At 40.8% G+C, this 14440-nt stretch overlaps 1 protein-coding gene across 1 annotated transcript in view; it reads right to left on the bottom strand.

The window, feature by feature from the left end:
• Positions 1–14440, bottom strand: part of FLT1 (fms related receptor tyrosine kinase 1) — a 109029-nt gene that overhangs the window by 31408 nt on the left and 63181 nt on the right. Inside the window, exons 13-15 of the mRNA XM_041415966.1 lie at positions 9150–9440; positions 4184–4330; positions 2223–2354 (exon numbers count right to left, since the gene is read on the bottom strand). Of these exons, the coding sequence (XP_041271900.1) occupies positions 2223–2354; positions 4184–4330; positions 9150–9440 (570 nt within the window). The remainder of the gene's footprint in view (positions 1–2222; positions 2355–4183; positions 4331–9149; positions 9441–14440) is intronic.

Raw genomic sequence — 14440 nt, 5'->3', positions numbered from 1 at the left:
GGCAAAGCTTAGAGAAAGCCACACATTCAAGCTCTGATCTTGTCTCTCCAGGCTCAAGGATGAGGTGGGAGGCTGCCATTTCCTGGGGGAGGGACACTCGCTCCAAAGCAGTGTAGGAATGAGTAAAAAAACCTCTAGTGATATCCCTTCATGTAGTAGGAAAAGAGTGGAAAGACATTTTCCTTGATAGCAGTAGATAAGACAAACTGTCTCTCTTTTCATCATCCAGTCTCAAAGCCATAAATTTTAATGTGGTAGTCTTCATCTCCTGCTCCCATAGAAGTCATACATTAACATATTGCTCATGGTCCCTCTGGACATGTAACCACAGAAGAAGCCTGGAGGCTGCTCTCTTTCCTCCCCTCTGGACTAGGATATATGACTTCCTAGAAGACATCTGACAGAATGCTTGTGGTTGCAATAAACAGCCAAGCTTCAATTATGTTAAAAATCAATACAATAATGAATTACATTGCCCAGGACTATGAATTAGTAGGATGATTTGGACAGCAAGCAGCTGGCACAAGTTATTCATTTAGCTGTTGCAGCAGCTGTAAAAGCCTTAGTATTATCAAGGCACTCAGAGGGAGGTGGTTCTGCCTCTCTGCTCTACTGTTGTGAGACCCCATCTGGAGTGCTGCATGCAGCTTTGGGGCCTCCAACAAAAGAATTATGTGGATCTATTGGAGCGAGTCCAGAGGAGGGCCACAAAGATGAGCAGAGGGCTGAAGCACCTCTCCTATGAGGACAGGTTGAGACAGCTGGAATTGTTCAGCCTGAAGGGGAGAAGGCTCCAGGGAGACCTTTTAGCAGCCTTCCATTACTTAAAGGGGGTCTAATGGAGAGATGGAGAGTCATTGCTTCCAAGGGCATGGAGAGATAGGACAAGGGAGAATGGTTTCACCCTGAAAGAAGACAGGTTTAGATTCCATATTAGGAAGCAATTTTTTACGCTGAGCATGATGAGGCCCTGGCACAGGTTTCCCAGGGAAGTTCTGGGTGCTGCATCCCTGGAAGTATTCAAAGCTGGGTTGGAGGAGGCTTTGAGAAACCTGGTCTGGTGGAGGTGTTCCTGCCTTCCAACAGAACAGGCTGGAGCTAGAGGATGTTTGAGGATCCTTCCAATCCAGACCATTCTATGATTCTATAATTGTTCATAAACGGATAGGTGTTTTAACTCCTCAATTTCACCAGTTAGGCCAGCCCACATGTGCATATACTTATCCCTGACCTTTTAAAGCAGAAACATCATTGTATCATCACTATTAACTCTGACTGACACACTCATGGCAAAAAATCAATTCTAGTTGCAATTGTCTTGTGCTGCAGGGTGGTATCCAAATACTGAGAAGTATTCAGACACATTTAACAATTGCATGACAACATCCACAAACATATAATCTCCACCTAAGAGGCCTGGTTATATTCAAATTGTGTTCTTTAAGGAGCAACTGAATGCATCTAGGACTACTTACTCAACACCAGGTCAGTAAAATAGATTATGTCAAATTTAATACACGCACGACACTGACCTATATGGAGAATGTCAACCTACATCTGTAATCTCATAATTCATGAGTCAAAAGGGTACTCAATGAAATTGAAAGGTCACTTAATAAACTTTCTTTTTATTGAATGTAAAATTAGTTTATTTCACTGCCACAGGCTTGAGTCGAGATTGTCAGAAGGCAGAACAATGCTGGACATTTCAATTATTAGCACGATAACTCCAGTAATGGTTACAGAAATAACTAAATCAAACTACTTCCTTGTAGTAGTACCTTTGCATATGTAGCTATTGCTAGGCTAAAATATTCCAGTCTGATTTGGCAATTCACTTTACACTGAAAAATAAACAAATTAGAGTATTGCAGGCCTCTAATTTCTATGGGATTAATCTGAAATGGGAAAATGTGTGGGTAGGAGAGTGTTACTTACTCTAGTTTTTGTTTGTTTTGCTGATACTAAATTTACATTTGTCTTCTACCCTGACCTGATCTTTGTTGGGTTGAAGCAATTCCTCTTTTTAGGTCAGTGTAAACATACTCTGAGTTAGCATTTCCTGCTGGGCTTCCTTTCCAACCTGGTATGCTTCCCTTGCTAGGACTTCCTCCAAATTGCTTCAGAAATCACCAGAGGAGTCCCAGGTCATACCCCTGCCCTTCCAGCCTAAGAACATCACTCTGGAAGGCTTGCTCTTCCCATTTAGTGTGGTGCTTTACCTTGTACCGTGACATACGCCGCACTCTCCACGGACCCTTTCAAGTTGGTGGCTATGCACTGGTAAAGTCCTTCATCCTCCTCTTTTACTCTTTCAATAAACAGCATTCGGCTTCCAGGCCCTAAAATTATTCCTGTGAAATGAAATATTTTGCAATGAGAGGCAGCCAGGATATAAACAAAACCTGGCCCTTGTGTAATAGTATCTGCTGCAAGTTTTTCTCAAAAGAAATCTGCACAGCACAATGTTGTCTGCAGGAAAGCCAAGCACACTTGGACACCTTGTGAGTCTCTTGGAAATCAGTGTTTACAAAGCAATTGTGTGAGTCAAAAAGCTCAGCCTAAGGGAATGTCCTTGGAAGTACTTGGTACTGTTTATGTTGATAGCACTGTGCCTCTGCTTTCATCCAGGTAAGCACTTCAGCATGTCTGCAGCTTTTGGAAAAAGGATAACCTGATTACTGCACTTACAGGCCCAGGTTTGCCCCAGAAGCAGCTCAGGCTCAGAGCCCTTCCAAAAGCCATTCAGACTGTCCCTATGGGCAGCAGACTTGCTCCAAATCTCACCTGCCCATGTGTTTGGAACAATGTGCTCCTTCACAAAGGGGCTCCAGAGAGTGCAAAGAGAATGCCCATGCGGTGTATCCTAAAGCATAGGAGTTACCTGAAGTTTTAAACATCTTGTTTATTCCAGATAGGTCAACCCAGAAGACAGCCTGGACAATACTCCAAGAAGCAAGGAAGAGGCAGGGAGCAGATTTGGCCTCACGACTGCTGCTAAGGCACCTTCCAGCCAGGAAATGTGCAGTCAAGTACACACTTGTGTTTGGCTCCAGCAGAACCACAGTCCCCTCAAAATGTATTCCCACCATCTATTTCAGGCACCTAACTGAAGTGCTCTGACCTACCCTCTGGAGACATCTCCCTGGCTCCCAATTTATCTGTTGCATTACACCCAAGTTAGACACATAACATTCATTTTGGAAGATAGTGTTATTAATGCACACTAAAGCAATGTGATCACTGTAAAGCTTCATGGAATCTGTCTCTAGATTAAGCTTAGTGCCTGGGCTGCAGTCTGCACGGGCTTATAACTCAGTTGGAGAAATCCTCAGAATTTTTTCCGGTTGTTTTTATTCATGCTGTTGTAATTCCCAATAATTCAGGACATGACCATAATTACAAACTTTCTAAAATGTTCTGTAGAAGACTACACTTTGAATTCAAGTCCCTATGGACCAGACCTCCTTGAACATTTTTGCTGAGTGTTTTAACACTATCTCAGTGTGTACTTCTGAAACAAATGTGCATGAATTCCCATGAGAAAGGTTTCGCTTTTTCCTACATCATTCATTTCCATCTGAAATATACAAGGAACACTTCCATGACTATGGTGCCAGCAGCTGGACATTTAGCCTTAGCTGATCTTTGAAGCCACGCTCCAGGAACATCAGCAAACATCTCCCAAAGTTTTCCTCTTGTTGCAACATGCCACCTTGGAAGCTGTTAATTTCTGTTGCGTGAGACCTGGATTCCTCTGCCGCCAGTAGATGCATTTGGATTTTGGACACCCCAGACACAGATTTAGTCTCCTGGATAGTTTTTGACTCATGAACAGACTTTGAGTGCCTGACCACAGACTCCTGTTAATACTTCCATAACTACTGGCCAACACCCTGTTCCTTGGGCTCCCTCTATAACAAATGGAGGTAAATATGTTTCCCTGGGGATGACTCTTTTAAGATGAAAAATGTTTCACCAATTCCATAAAGACCAGTTGTGTCTAGATCTCCAGCATGGCTCATGTTTTGGAGTGAGACAGAATTACTTGGAACACCTGGGTTGCTGCCTGCCTTCCTTACATCTAGGTGCTGGTGCCAATGACTCTGCAAATGGCTACCTAAGGCAGATGGGTAAATAAAAAACCTGCTGTAAGAGGTAGGTGAGTACAGAAAGCTCTCACCTGGTTCTTGCTGTATTTCCTCATGGTTTTTAAACCAGGATATCTGGGGCTCAGGAATACCACGAGCCTGGCACTCCAACATGGCAGAGTTACTGGCGTTCACTGTCTGATCCGTAAGCTGCCGCAGCAGGGCTGGTGCCTCTTGAGCTATAAGACAAAACAACACCTTTGTTTTACATTCTTGTCATGCTGGGGATTTAATTATCTCCCCTACACTCATTTTACTGGTGTTAGAGATTGCTACGGCTCTTCTACCGAGCTCATTTTTCACTGATTTTATTTGCTGTTTTACTTGGCTCAGGAGGGTTTGGTGTGTGCAGAGAGCTCCCATTACCCAGCAATAGCATGTTATGGTGACCAGTGAGCACCCAGTGATGACAGTGCTCAAAAGATTTTCTCAGTTCTATGACCAACCATGCTTGTTTATTTCGAAAGCAATGACTTTGTATGAAAGCTCAGTTTTTCATCATTCAAAGAAACAAACTGACACCAAAGATTTGAAGAATCGTCAGAACACCCTTGCAGCAGAATACCTCTGTGTTGCTGATAGCACTTTGCTGCTCCATGCACCATGATATCCATGAACGTGACTTTGATAATTTACTTACTTTAAAGAGTACAGTAACAAAGCATATTCAGAAACTCACATAATCCAAAACAACCATGAGCACATAAGCATTGTACCAAAGTCTTCATAAATTATTCCACTTCTGTGTTTCACATATTTGGCTGAACATAACCAGGCCCGGCCAAACCACACCACAGCATTTCAAAAACACACTACAGACATCATGTTAAAGTCATCTCTGAAAGAAACAAAACAATCTCATGATCATTTCAACCCTTTGCCACTCCTTTCCTCATTTCATACAGTGCTGAAGGATGTTCTAACAAAGGTCAAGGTATTTACAACGTTTATGCACGTTATATGGCAACACCTTTCATTCACATTTGCAACTCTCACTTAACTATTTTTGATATTTTGATCCATTTAAAGCAGTCACGGAGCATTCAGGGAGCTACTGAGCAGTGTCACAGATGAAAATGCTCTGCAGATTCCCTCAAATTCCCCAATTATTTGCAATCTTTCCCTTCAAGGACACTGCCAGGATCAGGCAATTACTAACATGGTAATACACAGGTTCCAAATGTGAATTGAAACAAAAAAAAAAAAACAAAAACAGAAACCAACTATTTGCAAATATTTTCTTTCAAGCTGCAACAGATCACAATACACGAAGTTCAGTATCAGCTGAATTTCTGATATTCTGTGTTTGGAAGATTATTCTTTTTTCTTACAGGGAAACTAGCCATCACACATAATTATTCTAGCCATCTTCATAATTATTCTGCTACCAGTCATAAATAAAAACTGTCCAGAAATCTTAAACCCTTATGTGCCACCAGATTTTTCAATATGCATGAGCCCCACAGCACTAAAAATGTCTTTAAAGTGGGATATTTTTGCAATGCCCTTGCCCCTTAAAATTAATTCCCACATAGTCATGACTGTGCAATGACTATTGCTTTTGGGCTTTTCTGAGCTGCAAGACATTAATTTCCACAGGCAATGACATTTGTTCTTCACAGCCTGGTAGACAATTTGTTCTCTCTTCCCAAACAACATCACTTATGAGAGGCACTGTAAATTCTTCATCACATACCTACACAATGACATAGTCAACTATATTTGCCTTGCCGCCAAGAAGACTGCCCTCTTCTCCTTGATACCTCGCCTCAATTTTTGTTCAGTTCTCATTTTTCACAAGACTGTGAACAGGCACAGTCTGAGGCATGTCCACATACATGTGCTGAGAAGAACTTGACATTTATCAGCAGTCCCTGACAGACACCCCAGCCCAGACATCCAAAACGAAGGCGGACAAGATGACACAACAAAGGCAAATCACACATTCTGTGAGTTGTGATTAATTTTAATTTGTTTATAGCCATACACTAAAGATGGGATTTCATATTAAGAAAAACTTTTTTGCTTAAAACTTAAGTCATCGTTCACATACTTTTGGTAATTTCTCTGCTACAATCAGCTGAGTGTTCAAGGACTTGGTCAACCTGAGGATTATTCTCTTTTGCAAACCACCTGTTTTTTCCCGTTCATTTTTGCAGTGAAGCCAAGGGGGACAGTTTCCAATGTCCTACTCTGCTCACTCCAAAGCTGAGGGGCTAGCCTGGCCACCAGCAGAGCGTGGGGCTCAGCTTCCAGGGCAGCCCCCCAGACCCGACCCCAGTCTTCATGCTTGCCCACAAATGCTGCCTTGCTGGCCAAACTCTGCTCTCAGTTACCCTGAGGAACTTCATTGTAGGCAGAATTTGGCCCAGGGGAGTGACAGGGGAGAAGAGGACACTGGTATCAGAGTACTTTTCTGACCTGGGGTGGGGGTGGGGGGGGAATTTACATTTTTAAAAGCAAACAAAGGGAAAAAAAATGACAATTCATTAATTTTTGGGTTTACATTTGCATTCCATCAATTTTTGCCCTTTGTTAGGATTATATTGTCTGTTCACTTATTTTTTATTAATCAGTACAAAAATATAAATACAAGCTTTATTTTAAACAGTTAAAAAAAAAAAAAGAAGAAGAAATATAATTCACACCTTTCTCCCTAAGTAATATATTACACAACAGAAGGCAGAGAAGCTCCCCAAACCCATGAGATTCTCCAGTCATCCAAGGACATCAAAAGCGACATCAGTAGTTTTTATCCTGCCACCAAGAACTGCTTTCCTCAAAGGCTTCCAGTGACTTTCTCTGTGCCCTCCAACACGGAGAGCCACATTGGGATGTTAGGACATCCTTGCACAGCATGGCCCTCTGAGTGCTGGTGGAGCCCAGGCTGGTGGGATCTCCACTCAGCAGTGACATACATCATTGCAATGCACAACAACTTCACAGAAGAACAGCCTAATTGCCACATCTCTTTTTTTTTTTTTTTTTCTTTTTTTTTTTCTTTTTTTTTTTGACCCAAACTCATATTGCCTGGCAACTGGCTGCTACAAATCATCGTGCTTCAGCTTCCAAGGCCATGAAAAATTCGTAATGTCCTGTCATCACCGCCCACCTCGCCATCAAATGTCTTCCCACAAAACATCCTAGGAAAAAGGGGGATTCTGTATTGTAGTTTTTCTGAAGAATTGTAAATGCTAAAGAGTGAGCTTGCTCCATTTTTAAGCAGTCGCCAATGACTTCACTTGCATTTTAGGCATGTTTTAGGGAAAAAAGAGAGCCTGATCCCTTTGCAAGAACACATTGTTTCTGGAAGCCATCACGCTAATAATGAACAAAAGAGTTACTGTATACAAGCAGGCTATAGGTGACATTTCAAAATATAAATGATTATTCTTTTCTTTACTCTGACAACTTCCAGGTTATCAATTGTTTTCTAAGCATTTTAGGCTCCATGAAACTGGCATTATGGGGAAATGCTATTGTTTACCCTTTCACACTTGACAAAAGCAATTCCCACGTGAAAGGCAAGTTTAGCCGTGGGACACGGTCTCGATACCTAAAGGAGGAAATAGTCTGGTGAGTTCCCAAGCACAAGAAACTGTCATGTTGTCACCCTCTATTTTAAAAGCACAGCCACTTTGTTCCTTTGCTGTAGCTATTTTGGTCATCGTGGTCTGTTTTGTTATGGCTTATGTAAATGCTATATAAATGATCGATCATAAATGTAACCAAAAATAATTAAAGCTATGTAATTGTAAAAAAATAAAGTTATCAGATCTATTAAAAATAGTAACTTTTTCCTTACACAGAATTTATAGCACACAGAAACATCTCATAGCAAAATCATGACAAAGGAAAAGAAAAGGGGAAATGCTCACAAGGAATTCTTAGGTTGCCCTTAATTGTCCTTTAGCAGTTTTGCTGGTTCTTAATCCCTGTAATAAATCCAATTGTCATTTGCATACCAAAAGCAACGAATATTTTTAATGGCTTCAATTTTGAATTTGTACTTTAAAAATGTATTAACTAACCGTGCTGGCTAAAACCTTGTCAGTCATGTTAGTGTAACATTCCTCATTTAATAAAATATTACAACATTACAAACTCCTGAATCTTCAGGCCAGAAGCAACACTCACACTTTTATCAGTAGTTTTTTACATTAGTGCAGAACTGACTTTAAAAATTGACCAACACAGCAACTGGAAGTCTACCTGGATTTATTTGGAGAAACATGGTTCATGTCTGTCAGTTGTAAAATCATCATTATTATAAATGATATGATAGGTCTGTGCATTATATCAACATTTTTATTTCTTCCCTGCATACTTCTTTTAGAAGATATTTTTTAAGATTAATGTACTTTAGTGTAGAAAATAATTTCAAATAAATAAGTATTAGAACTTGCTCAGCAGGTAATATTTATAAGTCCATCAAGATCAGATTAAAATAAAAAATATGTAGTCCAGTCAATCTCAAACTGAATTGTGCTCATTCTGCACATTCAAGTTAGCTTATTAAATGTCCATTGTTGACTGAAAACAGCAGTTTTTAAAGTTAATCAGTTTATTCAGCTTTGACACTTTTGATGAGGCTGATATCAAAGCAGAAGAAAAGATTGATCCAAAGTTTTCCTTATTGCTCAGTAGGAGACAGCAAGAGAAAAAATAACGGCATGTAAATTGTAGCACAGGGGATCTTCCAAACCCCAGCTTCCATGTGCCTTTTCAAAGCAGAAAACACCCGTCTGAACTCAACCGGAAGCTCTCGCGTTAGGATTTTGTTTGCTATTCCTCCTATTTCCAACCCATGGGGAAATGAGCACCACCTCAGGGCTTGAAAGGTAGCAACAGTAATACAAAAATCAAGATGATATGAGACATCTCTTACTGTTTAATGAGTCCTTTAATGTTTTACATTGCTTTGTGTTGTACAATCATTCCTTGTGCTTTTATATTTGAGGATCCGAGAGTAAACAGCCTTTTTGTTGCAGTGCTCACCTCTGATTGTAACGTCTTTCTTTTGAAGCACTTCTTTCCCCGTGTATATGTTCCTTGCTCGGCAGGCATAGGTGCCTGAGTGTGCCAGGGAAACGTTTTTGATGGTCAGAGTGAGGGTGATAGAGTATTCCCTGTTGTGAGACTTCTTTGCTCTCGTTTGATTGTTGACCGTCCTAGGTAAAATCCAAGCAATGTCTTTGTACATGAATTTGTTGGCCGAACAGGACAATACCAAATTCTCTCCTTCAATGGGCATTTTTTCCAAACTAATATGGAATCCACTTGGTACATCTGTCAAAAATCAAGAACACTTTTTAGTTTATGTGAAACTCTTGAGCCAAAATTACCACAGCATATATTTCCCCCTTTATCAGGAAGTCTTTGAACTAATCAATGTCTTTGTCTTCCTGCTCAGGTGTGTAATCTTTCCTTTCATACACCCAGCTCCAGCAATTCTCATAATTTTTCTTGGAGCTATGATACACTTGACCTCAGATGTCAGTTGGTGTAAACTGAAGTTGTTCTTGGAAGTAATGAGTTTGTATAAATGCTATGCCAAGTTATGACAGACTGGGGCAAGGCACCAAAAGCAGAATTATTTAAAGACAGCACAGTGGGACTATGAAAAAGGAGAAATATTCTAATCACAGTTCCAGCTTGTGAACTGCATAAAAGAAAATGAATCTCAAGAGGGCAGTATAAAAATACTGCATTTCATCATGCTTGGTTATACTGTTTTCTTGTTATTCACAAGTATTCAGATAAAGTATGTCTATTTCCTAAAAATTATTCAAGTCCTGAGAAATTACAACATCTGTGATCACATGCCTGAGATTTCCCTTGGAACAGAGGTGTTTACTCTGCCTTCATTTAAAGCCTACCAGACTCAAGAGGTAAGCAGAAGCAGTACCCTCTGCCCTGGGTGACCAGCTGTGTGTGGGCAGCACTAGGATGAAGGCATTTTGTTTAGGTGGCTTGGCATTATCACAGGTGAAAAATATTTTCACATGAGAGAAACCAAGGATCATGTCACTAACAATTTACAAAGTCTAAACATGGGTTAAGTTTGCATTTCATGGCAGATGGTTCAGGCAGCAGTAATTTAGCCAACAATGTAGAAAGTCCTAATTGAAAAGGTCCTGTTTGAGGTTTATTGTAATGTCACTTGCAACTTCCTCCACCTGGGAGTGGCGCAGAGCTGTGGTGGTGTCAGCTGCCTCCCAGCTGCCTCCACCTGGGCTCATCCCTCCAGCGAGGCGCTTACACCACTGACCTCAGTGAAAGTAGAAGTAAGTTCCTGAGAGAAAGCACTTCCAAGTTTTACTCCTAGAATGCAACCTCTCTTGGTTTATTTGTAGCCAATATTCTGATAAAGTCATTTCCTTCTTCTTGGTCAAGTGACATCAACTGTGGCCATTTTCAATTGTTCTTTCACTACTAATTGTTACGGCACTTGGCCGTAAACTTGACTTGAAATCCTAAGAATGGCTTCTTCTTTCATAAGGGAGAATTAGACCTTCTTTTCTTGTTTCTTAGATCATGAACAGCTCAATGCTGACTTACATTCAGTTCATTCTTACCAGTGCTGCTTCTGGTTTAGCATCACTTCAGCAGGAATGTGTAAAAAGTACTTCTCAAGTGAATAATATCCCACATATTTTTTCATTAACCTCTCTTATTGATTGACCAATCCATTAGGAAGTTTCTCTCTAAATCCCCGCACTGCAAACTGAGCTGCCTTGTCTTCCATGAACCATGAGCATAATCTGCTCACTGCTCTCTGCCTATTGGAAGCCTGGCATCAGTTGTCCCCCTTAACATCCTCTTTTCCACATCTAGCCCTGAGTGTTAAACAGAGGGTAGATGAGCTCCTGCTAGTCCTGGATTGAAATTTCTCCTGACAGTAGATGCCTCCCAGGGAGAGGCCTGATTTGTGCTGGTTGAACTCATCGTGCCCCTGCAGTGGAGCAAAGTGTGTGCCTGTCATCAGCTGTAGTTCAGGTGTGCAGTCCAAAGATCAACCTAGTGGAGGCAGTGACATTAAAATATTAGACTGGCTATTAAATCTTGGGGTTAAATTGTTCCACTTACATTCCGTTGGGATACCGCTTTTCTCTCTCTGGCAAACAAAGCCATAAGAAAAAGTTCAAATTTCATTAACTCATCTATGGTGACAATCAACAGGATCCTGTTTGATATGTAAGAGGGTGTGGTGCCAGATTCTAATCTCAATTAAGAACATATTGACTGGAAGTGCCATTAAGATGAAACACCTCCATGCATGGAATACATCATATTTAGCCTCAGCGTGCAAAATGCAGACATTTACTTGAATGTAGACGTTTTGTGTTCTGTATGTGGGCAAAAGTTTACAGTCCATGGGGTGACACAGGCTTCTCCAGAGGACCCTGCAAGCCATCCCTTTAAGATGGGTCAAATGCCAGACATCCTGGTCCCTCATGCTTAATTATGAAGAGATCCTACATGATCAGCTTAGGCTTAGGTACCTAACTGTAAGATTAAAGTTAGATGAAGTGAATCCTGTGCTTGATTTTGTTAAAAAGGATTAAATTCAGATGCACTTAAAAACAATCAAATGGCCAACATTTTGAATATGGATAAGTACTTGGAAGAAAGAAGGTGCTGCATCTTACTCACAGTACATTTCAAATTGTTCTGATGTGTGTTGGGAAAGCCAGGGTATTTGTTAGAAATAGTGGTAATTTTTGCTTTTGAAGATGCCAGTACTCAGTAAAAGCTAAGAAGAGCCAAGCAAAACTCTTAAGATGAAACTAAAGATCCCTGGGGACTGAAGCAAATGAACTATTTTTAGCTTAAAAGGATAGCATGCCAACAGAATAACACAGTAGTTACAACTACTTTTATGTTGTCAGGCCTGGAGCTCTTCCTCAATGTGCCTTCTGTGAACACTATTTTCTGAATAAATCTAGGGACAAAAGCAAAATGCACAGGATTCCAAAAGAATCATTTGTTTAAAGGCTACGAGCCTCCTAATATATGACACCTATCTCACCAATTGTTACAGGCTCAGGCTAGCTAAATAACGTGGCTGGGAATAATGTAAAAGGGTTTTATTTACTTTAGTGATTTGAAGCTTCCTGTGGAAATAGCTCCCAGGTTTCCTGATGGAAGATTTTGTTTATCTTTGCCAAGCACCATCAGGAATCTCAAAATAAAATGCGCTTAGTGACATTGGGAAACCAGGGAGATAAGGCAGAGCTGTTCCTGTTTCACCCTCTGTAATTGCAAACACACCCATGGGCCTGCTGTGTGCCAGCAAAACAGCCCAAAATGTAGGGAAAGGGGCAGGCTGGAGGAAAGGGTGCTAATACAATTAAATTTGGCATAAAGGTGTTGCTACAGAGACTGTTTCCATACCAGTGAGCAGGAGAGCTTTCAGAAATCACCTTTCTACATTGTGTTTATGTAAGTTTCACAGCTACTTTTGGGAGCCAAAAAAGATCAAAATCAAAAAAGATTTGCTTTTAGAGCTAAGTCAGTGACAATACACCAAAAATGCCCTTTATCTGACAGAAGCCATAGGAAAGCTCCTACAAAGCCCATGGTCTTCATGTCATACACCCTCAGGCACAGGGTATAAAATAGTGTATACTACTTTCAAACTTCCTAGGAAAAGATAGGCAGGTTTCACTTTAAGCCCAGAAATAATGGTATTTACAGTAACTAAAGAAAGTGCTTGTTCTTCCTAGGTTCTCTCTGTTGGCACTAATTTCCTTTTGTTTACCTTTCCCTGAAGGAGTGGAACTTGTCAGCTCCAAACTAGTGCTGCTGGGACACAACCTGCCTTCCACCACCTTCCTAATGGTTTCTGCCTACAAAAACCCAGCACTGCAGCCACTTCACTGCAGCATGCGCATTTTCTCTTCCCCAGGACAAGGGCTGAGGGAGATTGCCTTCAAGGAAAGGGATCTCCCTGTTCAGAACAGTCTTTTTCTCCATCTGCTCTTTGGAGTAATTTCTGGTGTGTCCCTTTACAGAGGGCAGCAGCTCCTTTTCCTACAAGGAATCATCCCCTCCTGCTTAGACACTTTTCTTACTTTTAGACACTTTTGTGTGGCTCAGACTGACTTCAAATGGCACCAGCAGACTCAACAACATAAGATAAACTAGCCCTAAGCTGTCACACAAACCCTGAAGTATTGGTTTTGGACTCATCAGAAGGAAATACTTTGCAGTGTCCTGTTCACATCCATCAGCATGTAAGGCTCTCAGGTTTTTACTCCCTCAGTGCATTTTTCAGCACATTCTGGACATGTTTGTTTCTTGATGTGAAACACAGGCTGTACCCAGCCACAGCAGTTTGGTCTCAGCCTGATGGAGGAGAATTATGGTGAGCACAACTGGATTTTTCTAGGGGCCAAACAACAGTATTGTTTACACTGCTTTCAGTCAATGCAAGTGAGTGTCAGAGGATGATCAGGACTTTCCATGTCACACAACTGAAATGCTCAGCTCCAGGAACTCACAGGACAAATGCATTTAAACTCCACTACCCTATAAGAAACGTTTGCCACCAGTCAAGATGTTAAGACATTCCAAGATATAATAAAGCTGACACTCCTCTTTCTGAACACCAGCCAGTATAAGATTCTTCAAAGGGAAGTCATAACATTCTGCATGTTCTCGTGCAAGCTTTAATATCAAGGAGAAGGATTTCCTTCCATCCTTGTTTAAGATCTGAGAATGCTAGGTCTAAATGGGAAAACTACATCCTTCATATCACTGCACTAAAATACTTGAAACCACCATCAAAACTGTGAAAGGGCGGTTTGGATATAGTGAAAGTACAGCTTCATTTGGTCTCAGGATCTTCCATGTAATATTGTGAAAACTGAAGAGTAAGAGTTAAAGAAGGCCAAATTCAGCCTCTTGCACATTGAAAGAGCAGCATTCTCAGTGAATGATTCTCAGTGACTTCTCAAAGTTTCATGTGAAGCACCCACACAAAGATGAATCTATCATTGGCATGTTAATTTATGGAGAACTATGTGGTGTTCAGCTTTCTGTCCAAACACACACGATGTGAGGATAGGGATGGAAGCAAAACTGAAAGTGGGGACAAGAGTCATCTCCAAGGTGGCAAATGTTCTTGTCACTTCCATTAATAGAACATGGAGACATCTTCCTTGTTTCTGTACTTTAACAAACAACCTATGTGTCACTTATCTGTTTATACTTCTCATGTTTTTTACCAATTTTCTGTATTTATAGATAAGTGGCACTTTCTAAATGTGATAGTGTGTTATGAC

This window comes from Onychostruthus taczanowskii, unplaced genomic scaffold (genome assembly GCF_017590055.1).
Source record: "Onychostruthus taczanowskii isolate IOZ18803 unplaced genomic scaffold, ASM1759005v1 scaffold50, whole genome shotgun sequence".
Classification (NCBI taxonomy): Eukaryota; Metazoa; Chordata; class Aves; order Passeriformes; family Passeridae; genus Onychostruthus; species Onychostruthus taczanowskii.
The sequence above is the reverse complement of the archived record's forward strand: the minus strand, read 5'-3'. Positions and strand labels throughout refer to the sequence as shown.